Source organism: Lagopus muta, chromosome 25 (assembly GCF_023343835.1).
Source record: "Lagopus muta isolate bLagMut1 chromosome 25, bLagMut1 primary, whole genome shotgun sequence".
In the NCBI taxonomy this organism is placed as follows: Eukaryota; Metazoa; Chordata; class Aves; order Galliformes; family Phasianidae; genus Lagopus; species Lagopus muta.
The window spans coordinates 210945-235100 of NC_064457.1; the positions used below are offsets into that span (position 1 = coordinate 210945).

General features: G+C 57.7%; 3 protein-coding genes across 4 annotated transcripts; 2 read left to right on the top strand and 1 right to left on the bottom strand.

Moving 5' to 3' along the window:
- Positions 1-628: 628 nt before the first annotated feature.
- On the top strand, positions 629-8445 carry PLEKHH3 (pleckstrin homology, MyTH4 and FERM domain containing H3). Of its 2 annotated transcripts, none has more exons than XM_048926593.1 (13): positions 629-839; positions 3349-3404; positions 3993-4081; positions 4246-4440; positions 4527-4684; positions 4760-4883; positions 5018-5315; positions 5401-5608; positions 5775-5911; positions 5994-6114; positions 6193-6642; positions 6730-6921; positions 7008-8445. In XM_048926593.1, the coding sequence occupies exons 1-13, from the start codon at positions 693-695 to the stop codon at positions 7179-7181; spliced, it is 2349 nt and encodes a 782-aa protein (XP_048782550.1). In that variant the 5' UTR covers positions 629-692; the 3' UTR covers positions 7182-8445. The 2 variants fall into 2 exon arrangements, with proteins under 2 accessions (XP_048782550.1, XP_048782551.1); XM_048926594.1 differs by having other exon boundaries at positions 5775-5902.
- A 131-nt stretch (positions 8446-8576) lies between these two features.
- Positions 8577-16010, bottom strand: TUBG1 (tubulin gamma 1). Its single transcript, XM_048926597.1, has 11 exons — positions 15839-16010; positions 15584-15696; positions 14984-15151; positions 14664-14732; positions 13350-13429; positions 12626-12752; positions 11836-11922; positions 11446-11595; positions 10050-10202; positions 9624-9785; positions 8577-9190 (listed from the first exon to the last, which is right to left on the bottom strand). Exons 1-11 carry the CDS (start codon positions 15885-15887, stop codon positions 8993-8995), a joined length of 1356 nt encoding a protein of 451 aa, XP_048782554.1. The 5' UTR covers positions 15888-16010; the 3' UTR covers positions 8577-8992.
- A 29-nt stretch (positions 16011-16039) lies between these two features.
- Positions 16040-24059, top strand: RETREG3 (reticulophagy regulator family member 3). The gene is made up of 9 exons (XM_048926599.1): positions 16040-16324; positions 16974-17080; positions 17646-17676; positions 18806-18932; positions 19632-19716; positions 20141-20278; positions 20737-20816; positions 21349-21481; positions 22116-24059. The coding sequence occupies exons 1-9, from the start codon at positions 16149-16151 to the stop codon at positions 22547-22549; spliced, it is 1311 nt and encodes a 436-aa protein (XP_048782556.1). The 5' UTR covers positions 16040-16148; the 3' UTR covers positions 22550-24059.
- Positions 24060-24156: the final 97 nt, after the last annotated feature.

Genomic DNA, 24156 nt, shown 5'->3' on the forward strand with positions numbered 1-24156 from the left:
CCCCTCGGGGCTGGCGGTGCGTGGGAGGCGAGCTGGCGGCTCCTGCCTGCACGGCCCGGTCGCAGCGGCTCCCGGAGAGCCGGGCGGATGCTTTAACCCTTCCGGTGCTGCAGCAGCCGAGGTGACGGCGCTGGCAGGACGGGCCGTGACCCCGCGCCCGCATCGTGCGCACGGTGCAACCGCGGCTGTAAGAGCACCAAACGTGCCCTTCGCACCGAGGGGTGAAAGGGCCGCGCCGGTGGAAGTGGGGTGGCGTCATTCCGTGCAACGTGGGAGCTGCGCCCCGCACGCGGCACCGGCATTCCGGGCCCTCCTGGGCCGGGGCTGCGGCGCGTTGACGGGACGGGACGCTGCCAGCTGCGCTGTGTGACACCACGCGCCCGCGGCTCCCCGCCCGGCGCAAAACGCTGCTTCGCCAAGGCCGGACCGCGCCGCAGCCCCGGCGCAAAGCGACGCCCGCGGCCGCTCTCGCCCACCGCGCGGTCCCGGCGCCGACCGCCGCCCCGTTCGGCCGCGCGCCCCCGTCCGGCGGATGACGCAAACGGCGGCCCGTTGTACCGGGAGCCTCGCTCCGCCCCGGGCCGCGCGCGGCGATTGGCGGACGTCGGTGACGCGGCGGGACCGGCCCGCCCGGGGCGGCGGCGGCGGCGGCCGGAGCGCGACGCGGGAAGGGAGCCGGGCCCGGCGGGGCGATGCCGTTCCCCGGCGGGCTCTGGTGGCTGCTGTGCTGCCGGCAGGGCTTCACGCTGCTGCGGCGGGACTACGGCGAGGCGGAGCGGGAGGCGGACGGCGAGGCCGAGGAGGAGGCGTCCTTCGAGCTCCGCGCCCAGGGAGACCGGGTGGGTCCGAGCGGCACCGGACGCCAGCGGTCGCGGTGCGCGGTTCGGTTCGGACCGGCCCGAGGCCGCCCCGCGCCGCGCCGCGCCTCTTCGCGCTGCACCCGCCCCGCTCCCGGTGCGCGGCTCCGGCCCGCTGTTCAGCGGGGCCCGGAGCCCGACCCGCCGCGCGGGCCACCCGTGCAGAGGGGGTTCGGAGCCGGGCCCCGTGGCGGGGACGCCGCGAGCGCATCCGGCGGTTCCCGGCAGCGGCCGCCCGGCCCCGCTCCTTGCCGCCGCTTGCCCGGGCACGTCCTCCCCTCGCTCGGGGTGCGCCGGGGCCCGCGGGCCGGGCTGCCCTTGGCGCGTCCCCTCTGCGGGGCGCTGGGATCGGAGCCGCCGGGGCTGGCGGGCGAGATCTGGCCGCCGGGGGCTGCGCGGTGGCCGGGCTGGTGCTGAACTCGGTGCGCCTCAGCGACTGAGCGGCGGTGCCGGGGCCGGCGGGGACGTGACCCGGCCCGAATGAAGAGGTCGGGGCCCGGGTCTGCCCGGTGTTCGGGGTCCGCGTCTGCGGGGGCCGGAGGCGGTCGGGGTCCCGGGGGCAGAGTCTCTCCCGCCCTCCCTGGGGGAGGCAGCCTGGCCTCTTTTCTCACAATTCGCGGGGCCTGGCGCCACGCTCCCATTAGTTCGGGCTGCGGGTGCTCCCAGAGCCCGAGCTGCCTCCGGCCATGCGGCCGAGCAGGGCTGGCACCGCGGCTCCCGTCTGTTGGACCGTACCCGCCGTCCTTTGCTCGGTGCCTCGTGCGCCGTGGCGTTGGCTGCTGCCCCCTGGGCTGTTCCCGGTGCCCTGGCACCGCGGGGGGAACCGGAGCGCCTATGGAGTGATAGAGCGCAGCCAAATCCGGAGCGTCTGCGTGGAGAGCGGAGCTTCCCATGCCTGCTTCTCGGGGCAGAGCTGTGGAGCCAGAGCCTGGCGCGGGATCCCGCTCTGTGCTGCGGTCGAGGGTGAGGTTGGTGCGGGGGTCCCCGTCGGCTCTGCGCAGCCCTGGGTCCAGGCAGCGCTGCAGGGCTGCTCTCAGCACATCTCTCCTTCCAGATCTCCCCGCTCTGGCTGCTTCCTCTGCTCAGGGAAGCGGAGCGGCGCGGCGGAAGCCAATGCTTCCCTCCCGCCAGGCTGCACGAGGGATAGTGGGGAGAGGCTGGGAGCTGCAGGGCTGAATCGCTGCCGAGAGGGGCTGTGGGGCAGAGTGCAGCCGAGCTCACTGCAGCCCCTCTCTGCCCTGCATTGGGGTTTGCAGTGTGGTCTTATTGCTGCTGGGGTGCTCTGACCGTAAAGGGCTGTGGGCAGCCCAGGTGCCCCCGCTGCAGCAGATCCTGGCTCTCAAGGGATACCTTCAGCAGCACCTCCAGGGCAGGGGTAGGGAGGCAGGGCTGGAGATAGACCTGCTGGGCACTAGAGCTGGTGCCAAGGGCACAGCAGCAGCAGAAGCCTTCTGGGACTTCCTGCATCCCACGGGCTGCGCTGGCTCCAGAGGTTGAGTCTGGCATGTGTGGCTGTGACGCCAGGTCCCTGGGGAGCCCTTTGCCCGCCCTGTGGCTGTGGGGTCCCCGTCAGCCTGTGGTGTGGCTGCCTCTTCCTGGGAGCGTGGGAGCAGCTGGCCTGGCCGTGGCGGCTCCTCTCTGGTTATTTATAGCCCTGAGAAGGAGCCGTCCTGTGGGTCATGAGAGGTGCTGGGCACCATCCCCGCGGCCCAGCCATGCAGGAGCTCACAGAGCCCTCCTTGCCCGAGGGGTGGCACAGCTCTGGGGGACACCATCCCCATGCACAGAGTGCTTCTGCTCATGGCAGATGCCCTTACTGCCACAGATCAGCGGTGCCCGATCCTGCCCTGGCACAGCAATACCTGGGGCAGCTCCTGCTCCCCGTCCCCACTGCTAATTTTAGCAGCTGTCTCTTTTTCTTGGCATTCTGCAGTGTGTTCTGACTTGGTTGTGTCTTCCCCCATCAGGCTGCAGCTGGCAGTAGTGCCTGTGCACCTCCTGGGGCCATCCTGCCCGTGCCACTGCATCCCTGCACCCTGCCCGGCGTGGTGCCGGCTGGTACCGGGGCAGTGCCTCATGTCCCAGCATGTGCATGGGGCAGTCACGTGTGTGGCTCCATCAACATGGAGTCGTGTCACACAAGGAGGAACCATCCCCATCCCACTGCAGGGCCAGGGACTTCCCTGCTCAGCGTCCCACTGCCGCGGGCAGGAAGTCAGCGGCCCCATTACAATGGGACTTTGTGCCGTAAGCGTATTACTCAGCACTGACCTTGTGCAATTCTGCACGGTATTCAGCCTGCTGGGGTGAGCTGAGGATACACGGCCAGCGCACCCGTGGCTGCCCTGAGGGGTGCCCTAGCTGCAGCCATGCATGCTCCCGGGATGTGAGCCCTTCCCTTTGGATCCAGAGACATGCGGTCATTGTGGGGAGATGGGTTGGGGGTGCTGGGCAGTGAGCGGGGAGTGAGACATCTCTCCTTCCTCTGCAGGCATCCCTGGAGGTGAGCCTGAGTCAGCCCACCCGCATCAGCAGTGGCTCGGAGCGGTGAGTGACCCCCTGCCACATCGCATCGCAGCCCTCACACCGTGCTGGGGGCTGGTACCCGGCAGGCACCAGTGTGCACCGTCCTGTCCTGCTCACGGAGCTGGGCACGGTGTGGAGGAATGGCAGAATCAGGACTGCCCGTCTCCATCCTCGTCTGCTACACCTCGAGCACATCTCCATCCCTGTGCCGAACAGCTAAGCTGTAGCAGATTACCCAATGGGACCCAATTGTGGGGCTCTGCAAGGCTGCGTCTGCCCATGGGGCCGTGTCCTGGGCTGCTGTGTGCCCAGGGAAGCGGGGTGCTGAGGCCCAGCAGCCTGCCTGCTCCCTGTCCTCGCAGCGCTGACATCGCTGCCAGCATTCCTTCCTGGTTGTTCATTTTCCGAATTCCTTGGCAGGGCCACAACTGCAGACAGCTTATTTTTAGCCAGGGTCATCTGCACCCGATGGCTCTGCCGCGTTCCCACTGCGGAGTTGCGGGGTGACCAAAGCCCCTGGGGACGCAGGTCCCTGCTGCCAGGGCGCTGCCGTTCCCCCCGTCTGGGATGCTCTCATAGGCACCAGGCTGAGTCCTGCCTTGTTCCCAGGTCCCTGCTGGTGTCAGAGGAGATGCGCAGTCTCATCGTGGAGAAGGGGCCGGGGCCAGTGGAGGAAGACCCCGATGCTCTTGTGAAAGGTAGGTGCAGTGTCATGCAGGCTTCTCTAACTTGGATGCTTCTGGCCTGGGTTCCCAGCTGGGGTTGGCAGGACCGTGCCTCGACGGGCCGGATGCTGCCCTGGGATGGTACAGGGCAGAGCACTTGGGCAGGTGCCGCAGGAGCTGAGGCTTCCCCTCCCCAGGCTGGCTGCAACGGGAGGTGCGGGGTGGTGTGAAGACCCCCTGGCTCCGGCCTCGCAAGTACTGGTTCGTGCTGACGCCCGACTCCCTGGACTACTACAGCAGCAATGAAAGGGGGGCCAAGCGTCTGGGCTCCCTGGTGCTCACCAGCCTCTGCTCCGTGCTGTGGCCAGACAAGCAGACCTACAAGGAGACGGGTAGGGAGCCCCTTAGCTGGGCCGTGCCCTCGCGCCCTGCGTTGTCACCCAGAGGGGCGGCCGGTGAGCTGTGCGTCCCCTCGCAGGGTTCTGGAGCATGACAGTGTTTGGCAGGAAGCACTGCTATCGCCTGTACACCGAGCACTTGCACGAGGCCGTGCGCTGGGTGTGCGCTGTGCAGAAGGTGATCGACAGCAAAGCGCCCGTGCAGACGCCCACACAGCTGCTCATGCGCGATGTGGAGGTGAGCGCAGGGCTGCGGGCGCTGCACCCAGCGGGCCGTCCTGTGGCAGCTGCTGTTATCGCCTCACCCTTGCAGGAGCACTGTGGCAACCCCGAGGTGCTGGAGCAAATCTACCGCTGCAACCCCATTCTGCGCTACACCAGCAGCCCCCTCTACGCACCCCTGCTGCCTTTCCCCTACGGCAGCCTGGACCAAAGCGGTGAGCATTGCGTGCAGCACTGTATCAGTTCCACGCTGCCAGGCTGGGTCTGAACTCCCACATCACGTCTGTAGTGGTGGGGAGGCGCTTTGGAAAACCCGCGCAGCTGTTAAATCCCCATTCCTGTCCTGCAGCTCCTGGTCCTCACAGCTACACCACGCTGCGTGACGAGGCCGTGAAGCTGTTTAACTCTCTGCAGCAGCTGGAGTCGCAGCAGGACCCAGTGCCACTGATCCAGGGCATCCTGCAGACCTGTCTGGACCTGCCGCCGCTGGTGGATGAGATTTACTGCCAGCTGGTGAAGCAGACCACGGAGCCACCGGCGCCGGGCGGGCCGGGCGACTTGCACTACTGGCAGCTGCTCACCTGCATGAGCTGCACGTTCCTGCCCTCCCCGCCCGTCCTGCGCTTCCTGCGCTTCCACTTGGTCAGGCAAGTGCTGCTGAGCCGTGGGGCACAGAGCTGGGATGGCACGGAGTCCCCGGGGCAGCGTTGACCCTGCCGGTGTTCCTCACAGGACGGAGAGCCGCTTCCCCGCCTCGGAGATGGCCGAGTACGCCCGCTTCATCCAGGAGGCGCTGGGAAAGACGCGGGGCCGGGAGTGCGTGCCGTCCCTGGAGGAGATCCTGGTGCTGATGCGGCGACAGGAGATGGTGTGCACCGTGCACTGCCCGGGGGTGGCCGCCTGCAGCGTGACCATCAGCTCCCACACCACGGCGGAGGAGGTGGGCGCCGCGGCGGCGCCGCGCGGGGCTGGGGACGGCTGAAGGAGACGGGGCCGGGGAGGGGGCTGGCGCGGGGCCGGCCGTGACCTGTCTGTGTCCCTTTGCAGTCCTGAGCACCGCGGCCAGGGACGCGCAGTCACCGTTGGTTGCCTTTGTCTCGCCCCAGGTGGCCCAGGAGCTCGTGTCGCGCCTGGGGCTGTCGCAGAGCCCCAACCTCTTTGCGCTCTATGAGCAGTCCCGGCTCCGCGAGCAGCCCGTGGGCAGCTCCACGCTGCTGGCAGACGTCCTCACCAGGTTTGAAAAGTAAATGTCCCGCCGTGCTGCCCGGGGGCCGGGGGCTCCGCGAGGAGGGGGCGCCGCTGACGGCTCCGTGCTTCCCCCGCAGCCTGGCCGGGGAGCAGCGGGGGCAGGACGTGCCGCACCGGCTCCGCTTCAAGCACTACGGCTTTCTGGACACGGAGAACGTCCCGCGGGACAGCCTGGAGTTCGCGCTCCTCTTCGAGCAGGTGGGAGCGGGGGCCGCGCCGCGGGCGTCCGCGCCGCGCGACGGCCGGCCCGGCCCCGCTGACCCCGGCGTCCCGCAGGCTCACGAGATGGTGCTGCGGGGTTACGTGCCCACGTCGGAGGAGACGCTGCAGACGCTGGCGGCGCTGCGCCTGCAGAGCCTCAACAGCGACTTCTCCGCCCGCGCGCCGTTCCCGCGCCTGGAGGAGCTCTTCCCGCCTCGCGTGCTGCGCGCCCGCCTGGCGCCCCCCCGCCCCGACCCCCCCCCCAAGTGCCGCGGGGCGCGGCTGCGCGCGGGGCTGCTGGCCGGGGGGCTCTGGGGGCGCGCGCCGGCCAAGCGGCGCGCCGAGCGGGACCTGCGGCTGCGGGGCCGCCTGCGGGAGGAGGGGGCCGGCACCGTGGCCGCCATCGTGGAGAAGTGGAAGCTGCTGCAGGGCATGGGCCGGCCCGAAGCCATGGCCGCCTACGTGGCGCTGGTGCGGGAATGGCCCGGCTTCGGCTCCACGCTCTTCGACGTGGATCTGCGTGCGGTGAGGCCCCGGCGCGGCGGTGGGGAGGGGGGTGTGTGTGTGTGTGGAGGGGGGGGGCGGCCCTGACGGCCCTCCGTCCCCCTGCAGAACCCCGTGGGCGCCGGACCCCAGCGGCTGTGGCTGAGCGTCGGGGCCAAGGCCGTCTCGCTCTATAAGCCGGGGGAACGGGAGCCCCTGGACAGCTTCTGCTACAGCCGTATCTCCTCCTTCGGGGCCTCCGATAGCAGCACCTTCCGCCTCTCCGTGGAGGACCGGGACCTGCTCTTCGAGACCTCCCAGGTAAGGGGTGTCCCTCCGTCTGTCTCATCCTGTTTGGGGGCTGCAGACGCTTCGGGCTGACCCAGCTGCGTCCCTCTGCTCTGCAGGTGGATGAGATTGCCCAGCTTCTCAACACTTACCTTGCCTCGATGGGTGCCCGCCAGCCCCAGGAGCTACCTGCCAGCCCCCTCGGCTCTGATGCTGCAGTGCGACCCCGGGGGCTGTGCCCTGCAGCTGGGTCCTGGCAGCACCTGCTGCCTGCTGGCTCCTTCAGCAGCTAGCCTGGCAGCCAGAGGATGCTCCGTGGATGGCACAAGGAGAGCAAGCAGTGGGTCAGCATGGGCCCAGGTGCCATGCACTGCCTGATCCACCGTTGCCTTTCTGGTCGTTTCCTTAATTTATTTCGAGACGCCTGCTTGCCCACGTCTCTGAGCACTTTCCCTGGAGGGGCGGTGGGGCTGCTGTGCTGTGGGTACCTGCTGTGGCTATGCCCTGGTTCCCCCAGCTGGTGCCCCGCACTGCCCCCCAGGCCTGTCCCCATCCCTTGTCCCTGGTGCCTTTGCCTCCAGCAGTTGTGCTGTCCTGGTGGTTCTGCCCATGCCCCAGTCCTCATCCTGGTGGCTTTGCCTGGGCAGAGGGTGCTGGGCAGCTGCACTGCCATTGTCTGTCTGTCCGTCCACTGAGTCCACCTTTCCTGGAAAACTGCGGGTGGCTTTTGGCTGAGCTGCCCTTAGGGACCCACGTGGTGCCCTGTAGCAGGGCTGGTAGTGCAGGGGTACCCCAGGGGCTGCAGGGTGGGTGGTACGGCTGGGGCTTAGGCCCACAACGTTGCCTCTGTAAAGTCGGTCAGTTGTCTTTGGGGCTTTTGTTTGTTTTGTTGTTGTTTTTTGTTTTTCTTGTTTTGTTTTTTTTAATAAATGCACAAAAGGAAGGCTGAGCCCCCTGTCATCCTCGGGATGTGCAGCAGGGCTTCAGCTTGGGTGCCCCTGTCCACAGCGGAACAGCACAGCGTGTCCTTGGGGGCAGGGAGCTGCTGGCTCTGTGGCTCCTCGTGCTGCCCTTTGGCATTTCATCAACAGCGCCGCAGCTCTGCGTCCAGCTCCCCCGGCACCCGCTGGCACTGCCACCCCAGCTGGGGGGGAACTGTCCCCGCTGCGGGCGCCTCTGTGGGGCCCATGCCAAGAGGGCGTGGGAGCCCAGCGCTGCAATGGCCATGAGTATTTTTAGCCTGCTGCTCCGTGCCACAGGGTCAGAGGAAAAGGCTAATTCTCACCTTGGGCTGCCTGTGCATGGGCTGCTGCCAGCAATGCCCCGCACCCTGTGCTGTCGTGGGTTGTATGATTGCTCGTGTGGAACAGCACTAGAGCTGGGTGTGCGTGGGCTGGCAGCGCTGACAGCCTCTTACCCTCCCTGCCATTGCCATCCCTTTGCTTTGGGCTGCAGCGGTGGGGATGGCACCCCAACAGGGTCCTCCTGCCTGTGGCCTCACCCCTGTGAAACATTAACGCCGTCACTACGTGCGCAGTGCAGGCCGGGTGGGGAGGTGTCCTGGTCAGCTGCACCGCAGGTCCTGCCTGTATTTCTGGCTCTGCTGTAGCACCTGCCCAGCAGCATGCTGCCTGCCGCAGGGGCTCCTGCTTGGTGCTGCTGTGCAGTGGGGATGCGCTGCAGGCAGAGTCAGTGCAGGAACAGCCTTTATTAAAGCAAAATAACCTACAAAAATATAGAAGCAGCCTGTGGCCCAGGCCTGATCTGGCAAAGGAGAAAGAAGGACTCTGCCCAAAGCAAGGACTGGCTCAGCCACACACAGCCCAACCTTTGGGCCAGGCCCGCTCCAGGCCCCTGGTTCTCCCTCAGCACAGTCAGCGGCTGCCCCAGTCCCATCCTGGGCCAGGGCACGTGGTGTGGTGGAGGCTGTCCTCTACCCAGGGCCTGCAGGGGCAGTGCTGCTCACTGCTGAGGAGCACGTGTGTGTGTGCGTGCACATCCACCAGCAGCTCTATGGGGGAGGCCTGAGTGGTGCTCGACGTGGGTGCAGCAGAGCCGTGCCCTGCAGCACATGGCAGTGGCCATGAGACCTCCTGTCCCCAGGTCACTGCTCCTGTGTGCCCCAGGAGATGTAGTCAGGGCGTGTGGCCGCGTGGTACTCATCGATCAGCTGCTGCACAATCTCCCGTGAGTTGTCCAGCTCATCAAAGTTGTCCTTGAAGATGTCCTCCTTGCGGAACTGCTCCAGGAAAGCCTCTCGCTTGCGCAGCTTGTCGTACTGCCGGCACGTCCGCTCAAACAGCTGGGGAGCAGCGCAGCAGTCAGGTAGGACAGGACTCTGAGAGTGCCTGCACAGCCCAGGGGAGGGGGCCCTTGCCTCATCAGGCTTCAAGCAGCACCAGGCCTGCAGGCAGGAGCTGCCACCTGCACCCCACCAATGCTTGGGATCAGCTCGTGCTCCCCCGGCTGCTTTTGGCCATGCAGGGGGAGTCTTGCCCCCTAGGCACCAGGGGATGCGGATGTGCCCAGAGCATGCAGAATGGATGGATGTGACCCCAGTCCAGAAAACCTAAATCCTGATGTGCTGCAAACTGGGACTGCCTACCCACCCCTCATCTGTAGGCCACTGTGGCTTTGTGAAAGCCTCAAGAAAAGACACGTCTGTAAAATAATGGTCAGAACCACAGCTTCAGGGGCCTAGCGTACTGCCTGTGGTGCAGAGGGAAGGCACTCACCGAGGAGATGTTGGTGTGATTTGCCATCATGAGGCCGCTGACACGATGTGCCGAGGGCAGGTAGGGGGACTTCCGTGACAAAGCCACCTGGATGCTGGCAGGACCCCAGGGAATGAAGTTAGCCAGCTTCCTCTCCCGGATCCGCTGCAGACTCTTGTGAACCTGGTGGGGTGAGAGCAACAAAGGATAGCAGGGTGCTGGGCAAAGCCCAGCTGCAGCACTCCCAGGAGCTGCTCCTTGCAGGGCATACAGCCTCTGAAAGATGGACTTCACCAAATGGCATACAGCCTCATTCAGGAGCAACCTGGGGCCAGTTCTCAAGCACCCCTCAGCCTCGCTCTGGGATTTCCAAGCAGGAACATGGCGACTGTGCTGTTCTTATACCACTTCCATCAGCATCTGAAATGGCATCATGCAGGAGCTCACCTGTGTGGGATCTACCTCCCCCTGGATGATGTTCAGGATGGCAATGTAGCAGTGGTTGGTCTGCCTGTCTCGACCTGTGGACACCATCACATTTTTAGGCTGCAGCAATCTTCTCATCACATCCAGGACTGTGGTTTTCCTCACACTGGCCACCTGTGAACATCAGCTGGGGTCAGAGGCAGTGGGTGTGCTGCTTCCTTGCCCTCCTGCTGCCCTGCACATGCACACAGGAACAGAGGGCAGCTGGAAGGAGAAGTCCTTGCCCTTGGGATGGAGCCACGTGCAAAGCTGCATGCAGGATGGGGAAATCCCAAAGTCACACCGCAAGCACAGCCAGGCTGAGAGCTGGAGCATTGGTGTAGGCTCCCACGAGGGAGTTGAGCTGCCCATCCAGCAATGCAGCCAGGGCTGGGGGTGAAGCTCAGCTGAGCTCAGAGTGAACGGAAACATTGAATGTTGCCATCGCACATCTGTCCTGCTCCACTTCTGAGAAGAGGAGCAAGGCTGGAAGACCGGAGAGGGACCACCCTGCACTGAGCCAGTGGGCAGCCACAGCAGTCTCCAAGTACTGTCACAGACTTCACACAACTTCAGTCTGCTCAGTGGGTGCCAGGGCCAGCTGCCCAAAGGAGCGTGCCTAAGGCAAGGACAGCTTGGTGGCGTGGCAGCCCAGCTCTGCGCTGCTGGATGACCCCCCCTCGCACTCCTCTGGGAGGACAGAACACACACTCGATACCCTTTTCAGAGCCAGCAGTTTTTCAGATTTGCTTCTCTGAGTAACATCCTGAGGAAATGCATACAAGAGGAGATTAGCAGCTGTTAGCCCCTAGCAGAACTGAGACACGGCCAGTGCAGGTGAGCGTCTCAAAACAGAACAGCCTCATTCTCCCCTGTGGCTGGGGGGGCACTGGCTGGGAACAAGCAGAACACTACTGGCAATGTTTGATGTGGGTGAAGGGTAATCAGACCCTCCTTGGGTGCACCCTGGTGAAGAAGCTGACACCTGGAAACCACATTCAGCCGTGGCATGGCAACGACCAGCAGCTTTCTGACCTAAGTGGTGTGAGTTTGTGACCCACTGCAATGACAGGACTGGCGGGGATGCTTTGCTGGGCTTGTTCTGATCATTTTTAAGGATGACTTTTACCAAATCATTGGCCCTCCCATAGCTGCCACAACCATTCCAAGGATGTCTGGAGTTAAGGATTTAGCCCAGCACGAGCACAACTGTCTGCCCGTGGCTGATTCACATTGTGCTTGAGCTGTCACATGAGGTGGCTGCACATGGATCTAGGATTAGGAACATGCAATTACAGCTCATGCCAAGACTATGGATTGATGGGATGTTACACGGTGCCCTCAGGGAAAAGGAGGAGTCCCCAGAAGGCTGCCTTACCGACTGGTCTGTGGTGAGCGGTGTGTACCCCGTCATGAGGAAGTGCAGTCGTGGGGTGGGAATCAGCGAGGCAATCAGACCGATGAGGTCGTTGTTCATGTACCCAGGATACCTGAGTGTGGTGGTGCTGGCAGACATGATGGTGGAGACCTGGGAGGAAGAGCACTGGGTCACCAAGTGGTCACAGAGCACATTCAAAGCCTGCTTTAAAAAACTAGGTCAAGGGAAGCTGTGTGCCCACGGAATACACCCTAAAGAAGGACAGAGGAACCATGTTCACAGTTCCAGGCTGTCCAGCATTGTGCCAAGCTTATGGAGCAGGCTCAAACCAAATCCAAGCCACCAGGGAAGCCCTGTGCCAGCTTCTCCAGAGGAAAGAGCCCTTCTCACCAGCTGGTTGATCTGAGAGAATGATGGATTTTGAATGTGCAGCCGATCTGTTGCAATACGATTCAAGGCTGTGTTATCTAGCACCACCTGCAAGAGGAAAACAGCTCTGTGAAGGCTCTCAGAGGCAGCCAGAGAAGAACCAGCCCTGACCACATGTCTGAGGGCACTGGATTGCACAGCCTGGCCCAGCACAGGTCCCAGGCGCAGCAACCCAGCAGACTGCTCTGTGGCAGGTGGCAGACACTCGAAACCACAAGCTGACTCATTTGTGGAGAGTAACAGACACTGTCAATGGGAGCTCTTGCCTTCAACTTGGCTGTGCTCCCCTGTGCCCTCCCAGAGAGCACAGCCTCTGGGCCAGCACCTCGCAGTAACCTTCAGCAGCACTGTCACAGCTGTTATTGCCCTGCCATGTGCAGAGTTAAGGTGGTAAGGATGAGCAGGAGTCTTGGTTAGGACCTGCCTAGGACCTGTGGATGCTGGAATTGAGTTGAACTGAAGGCTGTGGGGCAGTGCTGCAGAGCAAGCACAGCTAGCCCACTGCTGCCATGGGAAGAATTCGCCAGATTCAAGGGGCAAAACTACCAAGCAGGACAGCTTGGGACAAGGGCTCTGCACTAACCTCTCCCTAGAACCACCATATCTGCCCAGGCCTTCTGGACAGAGGTGTACTCACTGTTGTATATGGGGCTTCAGAGGCTGCAGCACCTGCCCCAATAAAGGCTGCACTTCAGGACTGCTACACAGGAGCTGGCTGTGCTACTGGGCTGACATGCAGTGGAGCTCTTACCACACAGTCAGCATTCTGAGTCAGCCTCTTCAGTGTCAGTAGAGAGTTGTACGGTTGGACCACAACGTCACTCATCTCATCCTGGTTTGGGAAAACCGAGTAGGTCTCCACCAGCTTCTTGGGATACCTAGTGAGAAAGCCCAGCCATCTCAAGGGTTAACATCGCCAAGGCAGCGCTGTCTCCTCCCACAAGCTCTCTTTGCAGTCTCCAGGCTCAGGGCAGTAGTGAGTCACCAGCACTGCATGCCAGATTCAGCTCCCAGAGAGGGAGAGAATTTGTCCCAGCAGTGCCTACTCTAGCAGCGCAGGAGCAGGCTGCCAGACAGAGCTACAGGCAAAGCTGAGCCATCCACAGGCTGATTAAACAGCTGCCTACAAGCCTTTTCAAGAGGCTGCAAGCTGAAACAGGCAGGGATGGCAGCTCAGAACTACAACCGGAGCCTCCCATCCTCCACGGTACAGTCGAGGTGTCAGAAGGCAGCTGCCTGATAAGAAAGGCTGAAGGATAGCACGGCTTGGACAGTGCAAGTCCAGCCTCAGAGCCCCTGCAGTCCACAGGCATATCAGGAGCCATCCCTTCCCTGGGCAGTTTGCCAGGGATTGCACAAGGCAGTATTTGGGTGGGGGTGGCAGCCTGGGCTCTGAGTCAGCTCTCTGCTCTGGCAGGGTGCCCAGCCTGGGCCAGACTCTGCGGTGCAGAAAGGGGATAAGGCTGAACACTCACCTGTCATTCAGTCTCTCGAGGAGGTAAGAGCCCAGCCCAGAGCCTGTTCCACCAGCAATAGAGTGGCAAAGCACGAATCCCTGGAAGGAAGCAGAATGCAGAAAGCTCAAGGTCCAGTTCAGCCTCAAGACAAGATAGAGGCCTGCCAGTGAAGGTGAGAACCTCCCCGTGGCAATACTGCTGCAAGCAGGAAGCTGAAAGCACGTGGAGGTTAGCCCTGGCTCCTCCAGACTGCAGTGACAGCCACATGCTCATCACACCACTTCTCCAGCGTGGGAGGATTCTACTTCTCTGCACACGCTACAAAGAACAACCACTGCTCAGGAGCCTCCTGGAGTCCTCCCACCCTAAAACGCAGAGTTCAGAATAGGTCAGATGTCACTCTCAGCACCAAGCTGGTCACATTAAATGGAGGCAGATCTTCTCAGCCCTTTCCCTGTGCCCTCTTCTCAGAGGCCAAACTCCCTCTACCTGACTTTAGGACAGTCCCCGCTTTCTGCAGATCCCATGGTCTGCTCTTAGATTTTCTGCCAACTTATTTTATGACAGTATTTTCCCTTTCCCTGTTGCCATGTGACAGCCTGACACAGGCACCAAGGAGCCTTGTCTGTCTCCGTACAGGAAATGGTTTTATCTGGATGGTAGTCAAGGTCCTGCCAAAGGCACAAGGCAAAGAAACCCCAAAGCTTTCTCCAGGCTTTTGGTATTTCCAATGCCTCTTTAATCCAGCTAGAGAGAACATGAAGCCGCGGCTGCCCACATTTATTCTGTGGATTTCGGAGCACTGGGCAACTCTGACTGCGAGCATTTTTCTACAGGCATCCTGTGGCACTCTCTGCTGCTGCAGGCACCAGAGAGCAGCAAGTGCCTCATTTCCATGCAGTTCCTTTTTACTCAGATAGACCTTCATTGGAGAACAATCCAAAAGGGCAGTGCATTGCACTTCTGCAGTTGATGAAAGGGAGAACCATAGGAGGGAGGTGGAACAGAGAAAGAAAAAAGCACAATAATGACTGAAACTCCTCCTGCAGACTGTATTCTGTTGGACGTGCCTAATGCTATCAGTGTTTTGGGCAGAAAAATGCCCCACTGAGCATACTGAGATGACCTCTGGGGAAGCCTGGCAAATGTAGTAGTGACAGAAAAGATCTCCCTTTCCCAGCTCCCCTCTGTACTCACTGCCTGTGTCAGCACCCAGAAGCAAGCTGAGCCATTCTGTATGCACTGGAGGACTGAGCTCAACCTGACAGAACAGCAGTCCAGCTCTGAAATGCCAGGTAGGACAACAGCATCCAAAGCTCCCAGTGTACTTACTTCCAAACTGTCACTCCCATCAGCCTCTCTGTCTATTATGTCGAATATATCTTCATGGATTTTTTCTCCCTGCAATAGAGACCATAACAGGATTTGTTCATCTCCCACAGAAAACAGTGCAGAGCTTATCAAGCTGGGCATGAAGCCAAGCTGGCTGGGCACTGGGATCCTGCACCCAGGGTGCCACGGTCAGTCCTATGTCTCTGCTGAATGACGCAGAATTCTGCAGAAAGTGCGTGCTGAGCCTGACACCAGAAAGGCCACAATAAACCCTCAATAACTGCTCTGTGTTCATACGCAGGAGCACCAGGGCCTGTTACCTGTGAGAAGCCACTGGCCCAGTTATTCCCGGCTCCACCTCCATGCTCAGACAGATAGATGTTTTCTGGATTGTAGAGGTTAGCATAAGGGGAGTTCAGGATGGAGTGGATGACTCGGGGCTCCAGGTCCAGCAGCACAGCTCGTGGGATGTAGTGCTCGTCGTCTGCCTTTAAGGAGGAGCAGAAAGGTCAGCATGCAGTATAGCTCCTCACCACAAGAGAAACTGTGACGGAGCGTGCCACCTCCTGGCCACAAGCAAGCGCGATGCAGAGCGCAGGAGGCGCAGCCTGCTATGCGCTGTCTGCCCATCACTTCCTGGCGTGCCCCAGAGCACCGAGCACCGGGTGCGGGGCAGCCCTGTGGCTGTTGGGTGATGCGCTGCCTGCAGCACTCTGAGCCTGATGCTTCCACCTCCGCCAGCTCCCGTGACACATCCAGAACACGCAACCAGCGTGTGGATACAGCCCCGGCAGCAGCACGGGGCTCCATCTGCCACTCGAGCAACAGCCCGAGGTGCCGCCCACCCATTCCCAAACGGGGCTGCAGCAGTGCGGCTGCCTCCACTACGCGGCGAAGCAGCCCTGGGGAGCCGTGGGTACCTGGTAGAAGAAGACGTCCTTGCGGTCGGTACCCTCGGTGGCAAACTCCTCCACGATGCCCTCGGGGCTGATGCCGTGCTCGGCGCAGAGCTGCTTCCAGAACTCGAACCCAACTGCGGGGACGGCGGTCAGCGACCCCCGCCTTCGGGCCCCGCCCCCTCCCTCGGCGGGCCCCGCCCACGTCCCCCATAGCATCCCGGCCCCTCCCGAGCCGCGCTGTCCTGGCCGTGCCGCCGCTCTGGGGCGCCCACTCACTCTGGTTGCCGCACTGGCCCAGCTGTAAGGTAATGATCTCCCGCGGCATGCCGCCCGCCGTTCCGTTCAGCTCCGCTCCCGCTGCTCAGTCGCCTTCTCCCGCTCGGCGCCAACGGCACTGCGCGTGAGCGCGGCGCACTTCCGCTCCCGCTTCCTCCGTCCCCTCGCGGCGCCCTGGAAACGCGCGTGCGCACTCGCAGACGGCGGTGACGGCGCCTCTGCCAAGATGGCGGCGCCCGGAGCCGCCCCGTTTCCGGCGGTGGGGGCGGCCATGTCGGCGGCGGCCGGATGTTGATGCCGGGAAGGAGCCATGGCGGCGGCGGCGCGGCCCGGCGAGCGGCAGCGGCGAGTGCAGGAGTTGAGCGCGGCGTTGCGGGGCCGCCTGGGGCCCTACGAGCGGCTGCTGAGCGCTGCGCAGGCCGCGCTGGTGTGGGAGCGGCCGGGCCGCAGCGCGCTGTGCTGGGCGGCGGCGCACGGCCTGTTCTGGTGAGCGGTGGCGGGCGGCGCGGGGCCGGCTGTGGGACTGCGGGGGTCGCGCTGGGCCGCCCGGTGCTCCGCCTGGGGCTCCTCCGTGTCTGGCGGCGCCCGCCGGGGGAGGTTCCCAGCGGGGAGTCGCTGCGGTGAAGCGGCGCGGGGCTCAGAACGCCTCTCGGGTTTGGGGGATGCGGGCTCCCGGAAGGACGGTTCGGTTCGCACCGCCCGCAGCTGGGGCGCTTCGTGGTTGGGGTGGGGGCCGACCTGCGGGCCGGCGAGTTCGGGTTGGTTTGTCAGCACGCGGGAGGGCGCCTGGAAGCGCTGCTGCCTGCTGGAGCTTTATCCCTCTTGGCGCATTTCCCTCCTAATCCTAAAGCGTAAAACTGCTCGGCAGAAACAGAACTGTTGCGTGAACGGTGGGATGGGGCAGCAGGGGACGTGCAGGCTGCGAGTTCCAGCTGCTGAGCGAGCACAGCTCCGTGCGGCAGTCCGCAGTGCTGTGAGATAAGCTGCTCGCTGAGGGCAGGCTGGCTGCTGGCTGATAAGCAGCTGCTTGCTTTTCTCTGTAGCCATCAGCGAGTTCTGCAGTAGGTTTGTGGAACCCTTTTCACTTATGTCACAGATCTTGCTGGTCACTTATTTGCTTATTTCTTCACCATAGGTTCTTTGCCCTGACTTCTCTTCGGTTGGTGTTCCTGGTTGCGTTTACTCTTATAGTAGTAGTGTGTCTAGATCAGTGGAAGAACAAAATCTGGCCTGAAGTTGGAGGTAAGTTGCAACATTTAAGTTACTATCTGAAAGTTAAGCACTATTTTCAGATCTAGAGTTACAGAGCATGCAGCATTTGGAGTTCAGCAGGCAGAACCCAGGACTTTTCTTGTTATTTGTGAGTCTAAAAGCATGCACAGGAGTATTGAGGGCATGTTCTTCCTGGAGTCACTCTGGAAAATCCTGACCCATACAAATAATAGCACTTTCTCACATCTGCGATGCTAGCGTTTGCCTCGTAATCTTCTGAAGTCTCCCTTGTGTTTTACTTGGTACAAACTTGTGATCTCTCAATGCATAATGAAAAAGTCTCCTTGGCTATAGCATTTGTTTGTAGGATGTTGTAGGAAGCTCAAGGAGGCAACAAGGAAGCTCTCTTGCAGTCTTGTACTGTAACACGTATATGTTTAAAATGTGTTATAGAGCGATTCATCTCTTTCGTAACAGATAATGTCTTCTTTCAGATGTCTCCCAGCTCATTAAAGCTTTACTTAAATCCCCAAAGCCAAGCATTCTTATGGCAAATGCCTTGCAACTAACATAGTGTCTGTTCTTAATATTTTAGTGACAAGACCTGACGAATTAGACAATGAGAGGTAGGAAGCTAATTGAATTCTCTGCCATTTGGTACTTTGCTGTGATACTGTGTGATAATTAGCTGCATGTGCTTGTAATGTTGGCTTCTTTAAAGGGGGCATAAAGGAGAGAAGGCAACTGCTTAGTGGAGGGAGAGTGGAGCCCTGGACTCTGTCATTCTGCTGTGACAGGTTTTTGACTTGCCCAAACCATTAATCTTTGCCTTTACACTGGCATACAACAATGCTTGCTTGAGCACTGTAAAACCTCTGCTCTCTATCCCCTTCCACCCCTAAGGGAGAGGTGCTGTCTTAAAAACAGTTCCTTTTGTATGGGTCTCCAGTAGCAGGAAAACAACTTGCTGTTTTACTATTTTTTATAAATAAATGTATCTTCTGAGCCTGGGTATGGAATGTTTAAGAGGCAAGCCCCAGGCATCGTTAGTGCATAGTTATGATCTGACTGCAGTATGAACAGTGGGTTGTGGAACACCGGGGCGTTCTCTTACTAATAACACCCTCCTGTCTCTGGGCACGCCTTTCTGCCTGCTTGTGCTGCTGAGCCACACTGGGTGCTCAACGCCTGTTTAAATCGCTCCAGCTGCTGCCACGTGACTTCCTTGTTGGGTTGTTTGTTTGTTTGTTTTGGCTTGTTTGTTTTTTATATTTGCAAGAGGCCCAAATACAAAAGGAATTGCTGTTCTTAAGTTTCAAGTGCTTGTGTCTAGCAGTTAAGAAACACCAGTAGAACTTAGCAAACATACGAGGCTGCTTGGAAACCTCATGTTGAATTCTTGGGAGTTGCATTTGACCAAATAGATGTAGAGGAAGTAAAAGGGTTAACTTGATTTGCTTCTGTGCTGCCCTTTCCCTCCAATAGCATGAAAACTCCAGTCTGAGACAGTAGACTGAATGATTCAAATTGCTGTTCCTTAGCTGCTACGGGGGAATTGAGATGCCTGCAGAAATGGGGTGTAGAAATGCTGCTTTTGGCAAGGTGATGTTTTGAAAGGCAGACTGACCTGCATCTCTAGAGCTGGGCAGCTAGGGGGAGAAGAGAACGAAGTGCTGAGACAAGTTCACAGCAAGCGACTTCTACGCTGAAGTCAGTGCAGTAATATTTGTTTCTGAATGTTTACCTTTCCTGCAGCTGGGGATACGTCCACCCTCGGCTGCTTGGAGTGCCAGAACTGTGTCACCATTTGGCTGAAGGATGGGTGTCTTGGACCAACTTCTTAAGTAATCTCTTTGTTTTCAAGAGGCAAAGCCCTGGCAAGGTGAGATTTATAGACTTTAGTAAATTAGATAGTTGGTGTCCAATCTGCTGACTGCTGGCATCCCTTTGTGATGGTATTCAGCACTGACTGAGTGTATTCCAAGCATGGGAGATTACTACAGAAAGTTTCCCAGAAAGACATGACTATTAAGTGTTGGAGAGAGATAGAAAGCACAAGCAGAATAATCAGATTATGGAGGAAGGAGGAGAAAACAAGTATTAACAAATACTGGCATGTTGATTGTAGTAGTGAAGTGGAAGCGTAGGCCCACCTTCTGTAGGTTTCTAGCTTTTCAAGTGTCTGTCAGATGTATCTCCCTCACTGGATTTTGACAGTTTGAGACAGGTGTGTCCAGATTTGTTTGTTTTGAGACTTATGCACAAAGGAACCTGCAGCTGTGCTTGTATTCTTCACCTTGAAAGACTTCTGTCTTCTTCAGCCTCTTCTTTGCTTTTAGCATATCTGCTCTGGAGGCTCCTTATGTTCTGAAGCAAGAGGCTTTTGTATGCTGCCTATTGCTCTGAAACAGATGCTTCCTGTATCTGGTCTAATCCTAGAATGGGGTGGCTGAATGCTAGGAAGGCTTTGCTGTTGTTAAGAGTTAGAACTTTACATAGAATTCTGCGGAGAGCAAGATGGTCAAGAAGTGAGTAATTCCATCGCTTAACCTTGGAAACTCACCGTCTCCCATGTCTTCAGTTTTGCCTTCTAGTATGTGGAGTCTTTACTTTCCTGGCTGTTCTGGGCCGGTATATCCCTGGACTCCTGCTCTCATACTTGCTGTGTAAGTAGAAGAACCCTGTGCCAAATGCAGACCTTAAAATGAAAAGGGGTAGAGATATACAGGACCTGAATGTCTGAGGGATAGTGCTTTCTGCTCCCGAGGAAAACCTATGTAAGTGGCTTTGAATTTAAAATAATACATTCTGCCTAGAATATGTTGATTCTTGACCAGGACTCTAAGGTCTCTGGTTCAGACAGAACATGTTTGAGTGCTTGTTAGCTACAAATCTGAGCACTGAAGAGTTGGTCTCTCTGTTTTCTTGAACTGGCAGAGGTGATTGCACCCATCCTAACCGCCTTCTGCAGCGTTACCTTCAGCGCTCAGATCTTGTATTCTGTACACATGTGACACTGACTCACAAATTGGGTAAGATATTTGCCAAGTAACGTGTGCAGTTTCTAATCAATGTTCCCTCTTCTCTCAGTGCTCTTCGTCCTGCTGTGGCCTCTTGCTGTGTACCACAGGCTGGGGCACCGCATGTACATGAAGCTGGAGCCAGCTCTGCAGAGGCTGGATTTCAGTGTTCGAGGCTACATGATATCAAAGCAGCGGGAAAAGCAATGTAAGTTACCATAGTGTGTTTCTAACCCGTCAGGTGCTGGTGTTTGATACCTGGAACAACGTGCAACTAAAGCCCCTCCTCTCGGAGTGAGGGCGTAGTGCTGCACGGCTCGGAAGGCAGCCATTCCAGCGCCTTCGGCAAATACTTGCAACGGCTTTGGCAGGGAAGCAAGGCAGCCCTGCCTGCACAGGAATCTGCCAGGTAGCGAGCGCTGGGTGTAAGCTGTTCACAGTGCTGGACTGTGCCTTTTCTCAGCTGCCAGAACTGTTTGTTCTGCACTAATGAGTCCTTCCTCCTTTTTCAAAATAACTGCAGCAGCCCAAGTCAGAAATGATCATATTGCTGTGTTGATAAACAGAGCATGCTGTGTTACGTCCCAGTCTGCCAGTTCTGTGTTTTCTGCACAAACGGACCTCTGTCCAAACAGCAGTAATAAGCTTTGCCTCTGTTTCTGGCAGTACGTCGCCGATCCATTAATCAGGAGGGTATGGATGATGGGAGTGACAGTGAAGAGGAGCTTGCTGCTTTCTGTCCCAAGGTAATGAAGTGACTGTGAAACAGAAGAGCTCAGCTAACAAGAACAAACTGTCTGCACTGTGTAGTCGTGCAGTGCTCAGCGCTGTATCCAGTATGTTGCAGCTGCCTTGAGATGGAAAATTAGATGAAGATATTCTTTTTTTAGTGAAGTCTTTATGATTCTGTCTTGTTCAAGTATGTTACACTTTGTACTGGTGAAGTCTGAAATGTCTTCCCCTCCAAACCTCTACCTCCAATCCTGCTCCTCTAGACATGGAGGGATCAGGTAGAACTTCCAGGTGCTCAGCTGCAAGCTTCAGCTTAATGTTAATTCCAAGCTGGCTGTTGAGGATAATGGGCATAGAGATGAGCAGTTCTGTTTGTACCAACTACAGCCTCTTAGGTTAGAGAGTGAAGCATTAATGAGCTGCAGATACCAGTGTCCCTTGAGGACTGGGCTTACCTGGGAGCCAGTGGATTGCGTGTTTTATCTTGAGGCATAGGAGTGAGATTTCCAGTATTTGACGTTTTCTATTGTATCTTCTTTTTCAAAGCTGGATGACTCTGTGGTTGCCAAGGAACTAACCATCTCTGACTCAGAACATTCAGATGCTGAGGTATCATACACTGAAAATGGGATGTTTAACCTTTCAAGGGGTCAGACTCCCCTGACAGAGGGATCAGAAGGTGAGTGAAAATGGTCAGCTTCTCAAAGATATGAAATACTGAGCAGGTATCAGTGTGATGGGTTGCAGGGAAATGCGTGTTCCCTTCTATCCTTGAGATCTGGCTGATTAATCTCTGTCTTGCTGGCCAGGATGAGATGAAACTACCTGTTGTTTTTTTTTCAGTACAGCTTCCTTTGTAATTTGTGTGGTATTTTAGTAGAGGAATGATGGTTGTTCTTCAAAGGCAGGTCCAGCTCTGCCAGTCTGCAGAGATCTGTTGCAGCATAGGCTTTGTCACTATGACCACTCTGTCCCTCTGGTCATGGCATTATACTATAGATGTAGCCAGCTCTTCCATTCTAAGACCTTTCTGCACCCTCTGCTTATCTGTTGAATGAGCGAGAGGATGGTTTCCCCTGACCAGTGTCTTGTTCAGCATCTGCATTCCTTGAGAGTGAGCTGGGAGGTAAGCAAACATCCAGAATAACTATGTGAGGGAAGGATCAAGGCAAGTTTGATCTTCTGTGAAATGAAAGGAGGCAGACAGGCTGTCTTGGTGAGGTAGTGGCCCAGCTTTTGCATGCTGTGCTGCCCTTGCCTGCAGGGTGTTTGGTGTGTGCTGTGTGTTTAACGTGTTCCTTCTTCTCTTCTAGACCTGGATGGTCACAGTGACCCAGAAGAATCTTTTGCTAGGGATCTCCCTGACTTCCCTTCCATAAACCCAGAAGCAACTGGCCTAGACGATGAAGATGACACCAGCATTGGAATCCCAAGTCTGGCTTACCACCCACAACTAACAGAAGATGTACATCTCCCTTATTACCAGGAAGAAGCTGGTGTACTGCCATCTGTACAGAATCTTACCAACAACATAGCTGGGTTTGTCACCAGAGGGATGATACAACTTGCACTGTCAGGAGCCACTCAGCCGGGCTCCTCGCGCAGTGACAATCCCCACAGAGATGCAAAGACTTACCTTAGGACGGGCAGCTTGGACTTGGACACAGATGCAGAAGGGGATGACTTTGAACTTCTGGATCAGTCTGAGCTGAACCAGCTGGATCCTGCTGGCTCACGGGGCCAATAAGCAATCACATCATTTCCCTTCTGGTTTTCTGTTGTGCATAACAGAGGGGAATCCTGGAAGGAAGAAGCATTGCACATTTACCTAGATTGTCTCTTGTGTGAGTATGAGTGATAACACTACCAGTCCTGCCTGAGACGTCAACTGACCTGTGACTCTGTAGCTTCGCTTGGATTTTTAAAATGAACTATGTTGGTAATTCAGAGGGAAAAGGCACTGATGTGATTGATCCACAATCACTCATGCGTTGCCCTGCCAGGATGCTGCTTGCTCCAAACTTCCTCACCTATGTCAATTAGTCTGGTGTCTGCAGCTCTAAAGACCACTAATCAGACTGACTTAGCATCACTGAGAACAATCTTGAAGCCAATCTTCTTGGGGCTGTTATGTGATAAGGTGAATGGGATTGGTTTCCCCTCAGACTTAATGTCTAGGACTTAATGCTGTTCTGTCTTTAAGACAATCATTCCCTCTTCCTAAAACATACACAGAAACCCAATTCTTCTCTCCCAGCAATATTCAGCTGTGGGTAGAAATGAACACCTCTCCTGTTGTGAATGTGATGGTGTACAGCCACATGTTTGTGACTTATTGGCCACTCATCTCCAGTTAAAACTTTCTAGTGATGCTATTTTGTAAGAAACTTAATGGCAATAAGACATCTACTGTGAAGACTAGAATCCTGCAAAGAACATCTACACGTGGCAGCTGTACTTGTGTTGCTTTCTGAAAATAATGGACTAACAATTTACTAAAAACTTCCTGTGTTATTCCAGAACACGTTCAGCATGGACAGTAGCAATACGTTTCCCTTGACACTGCCTCCGAGAGAACTACTAGGGAGAGATTTTCTGGAGGATGGAAGAAGCAGACTTGGCCTGCCTGGCCAGTTTTGTTCTGGGCTTCCAGGATATCCTGCTGTTTCACAGCTTTGTGTAGTTGAGAGCCTACCAGCAGGAGTTGAATGGAGGACAGCAGCTCAAGTCACAAGTGACTGAAGAACTACTTGTTGTGGTCACTTAAACCAGCAACCCATAGGGGAGAGACATTCTTGAAGCTGGAGTGTCCAAGCCTTCCAGCCCTTTCTGAGTCACTGAGCTTTCCCATTGCTTTTTCTAAGCCATAGAAACGGATACAGATCACTTACCTCTTCAGGGAAACTCCCATCTATGTGCTTTTTTTTTTTTTTTTTTTTTTTTTTTTTTTTTTTTTTTTTTTTTTTGTCTGAATCTGCTTAGCTGAAGGTGTTGGCCATACAGTGTGCGGACTGTCTTGAGTTAAGGAAGCAGGTGATTTTTTCAGCTATGACTGAGGTGGAGGCTTTATTTTATACAAGCATAAATCTGCATTTGGGCCTTGCAAGACCAAGCTGTCGTCTGATAAAATGTCAGCCTACTTTGCAGTGTGAAGTAAAAAGCCTGTCACAACCCCCTAGCAGAGCTGAGTGAGACAGAAGATGTGCTCAGCACTCACTTGTGGAATTAAAGTTTCTTGTTTCGTTTTGGGATTCTTCTTTCATTTTGTGGTAATTGAGTTCTGCGGGACGGCCTCTCACTCCCTCTGTCCCTCTCGTGTCTCCCCGGCTTCCGGGGGAGGGTTGCCCCATTTCA

Bases quoted from the DNA above. Each gene is read 5' to 3' on its own strand.
- TUBG1 (XM_048926597.1), bottom strand. From the start codon at position 15,887: ATGCCGCGGGAGATCATTACCTTACAGCTGGGCCAGTGCGGCAACCAG. The intron at 15,697-15,838 runs GTGAGTGGGCGC...CCGTCCCCGCAG, and splicing joins GGGCCAGTGCGGCAACCAGA to TTGGGTTCGAGTTCTGGAAG. The intron at 9,786-10,049 runs GTGAGCTCCTGC...TCACCCCACCAG, and splicing joins GGGAGGTAGATCCCACACAG to GTTCACAAGAGTCTGCAGCG.
- RETREG3 (XM_048926599.1), top strand. From the start codon at position 16,149: ATGGCGGCGGCGGCGCGGCCCGGCGAGCGGCAGCGGCGAGTGCAGGAG. The intron at 16,325-16,973 runs GTGAGCGGTGGC...TCTTCACCATAG, and splicing joins GCGGCGCACGGCCTGTTCTG to GTTCTTTGCCCTGACTTCTC. The intron at 18,933-19,631 runs GTGAGATTTATA...CCATGTCTTCAG, and splicing joins AGAGGCAAAGCCCTGGCAAG to TTTTGCCTTCTAGTATGTGG.
- PLEKHH3 (XM_048926593.1), top strand. From the start codon at position 693: ATGCCGTTCCCCGGCGGGCTCTGGTGGCTGCTGTGCTGCCGGCAGGGC. The intron at 840-3,348 runs GTGGGTCCGAGC...CTTCCTCTGCAG, and splicing joins TCCGCGCCCAGGGAGACCGG to GCATCCCTGGAGGTGAGCCT. The intron at 3,405-3,992 runs GTGAGTGACCCC...CCTTGTTCCCAG, and splicing joins ATCAGCAGTGGCTCGGAGCG to GTCCCTGCTGGTGTCAGAGG.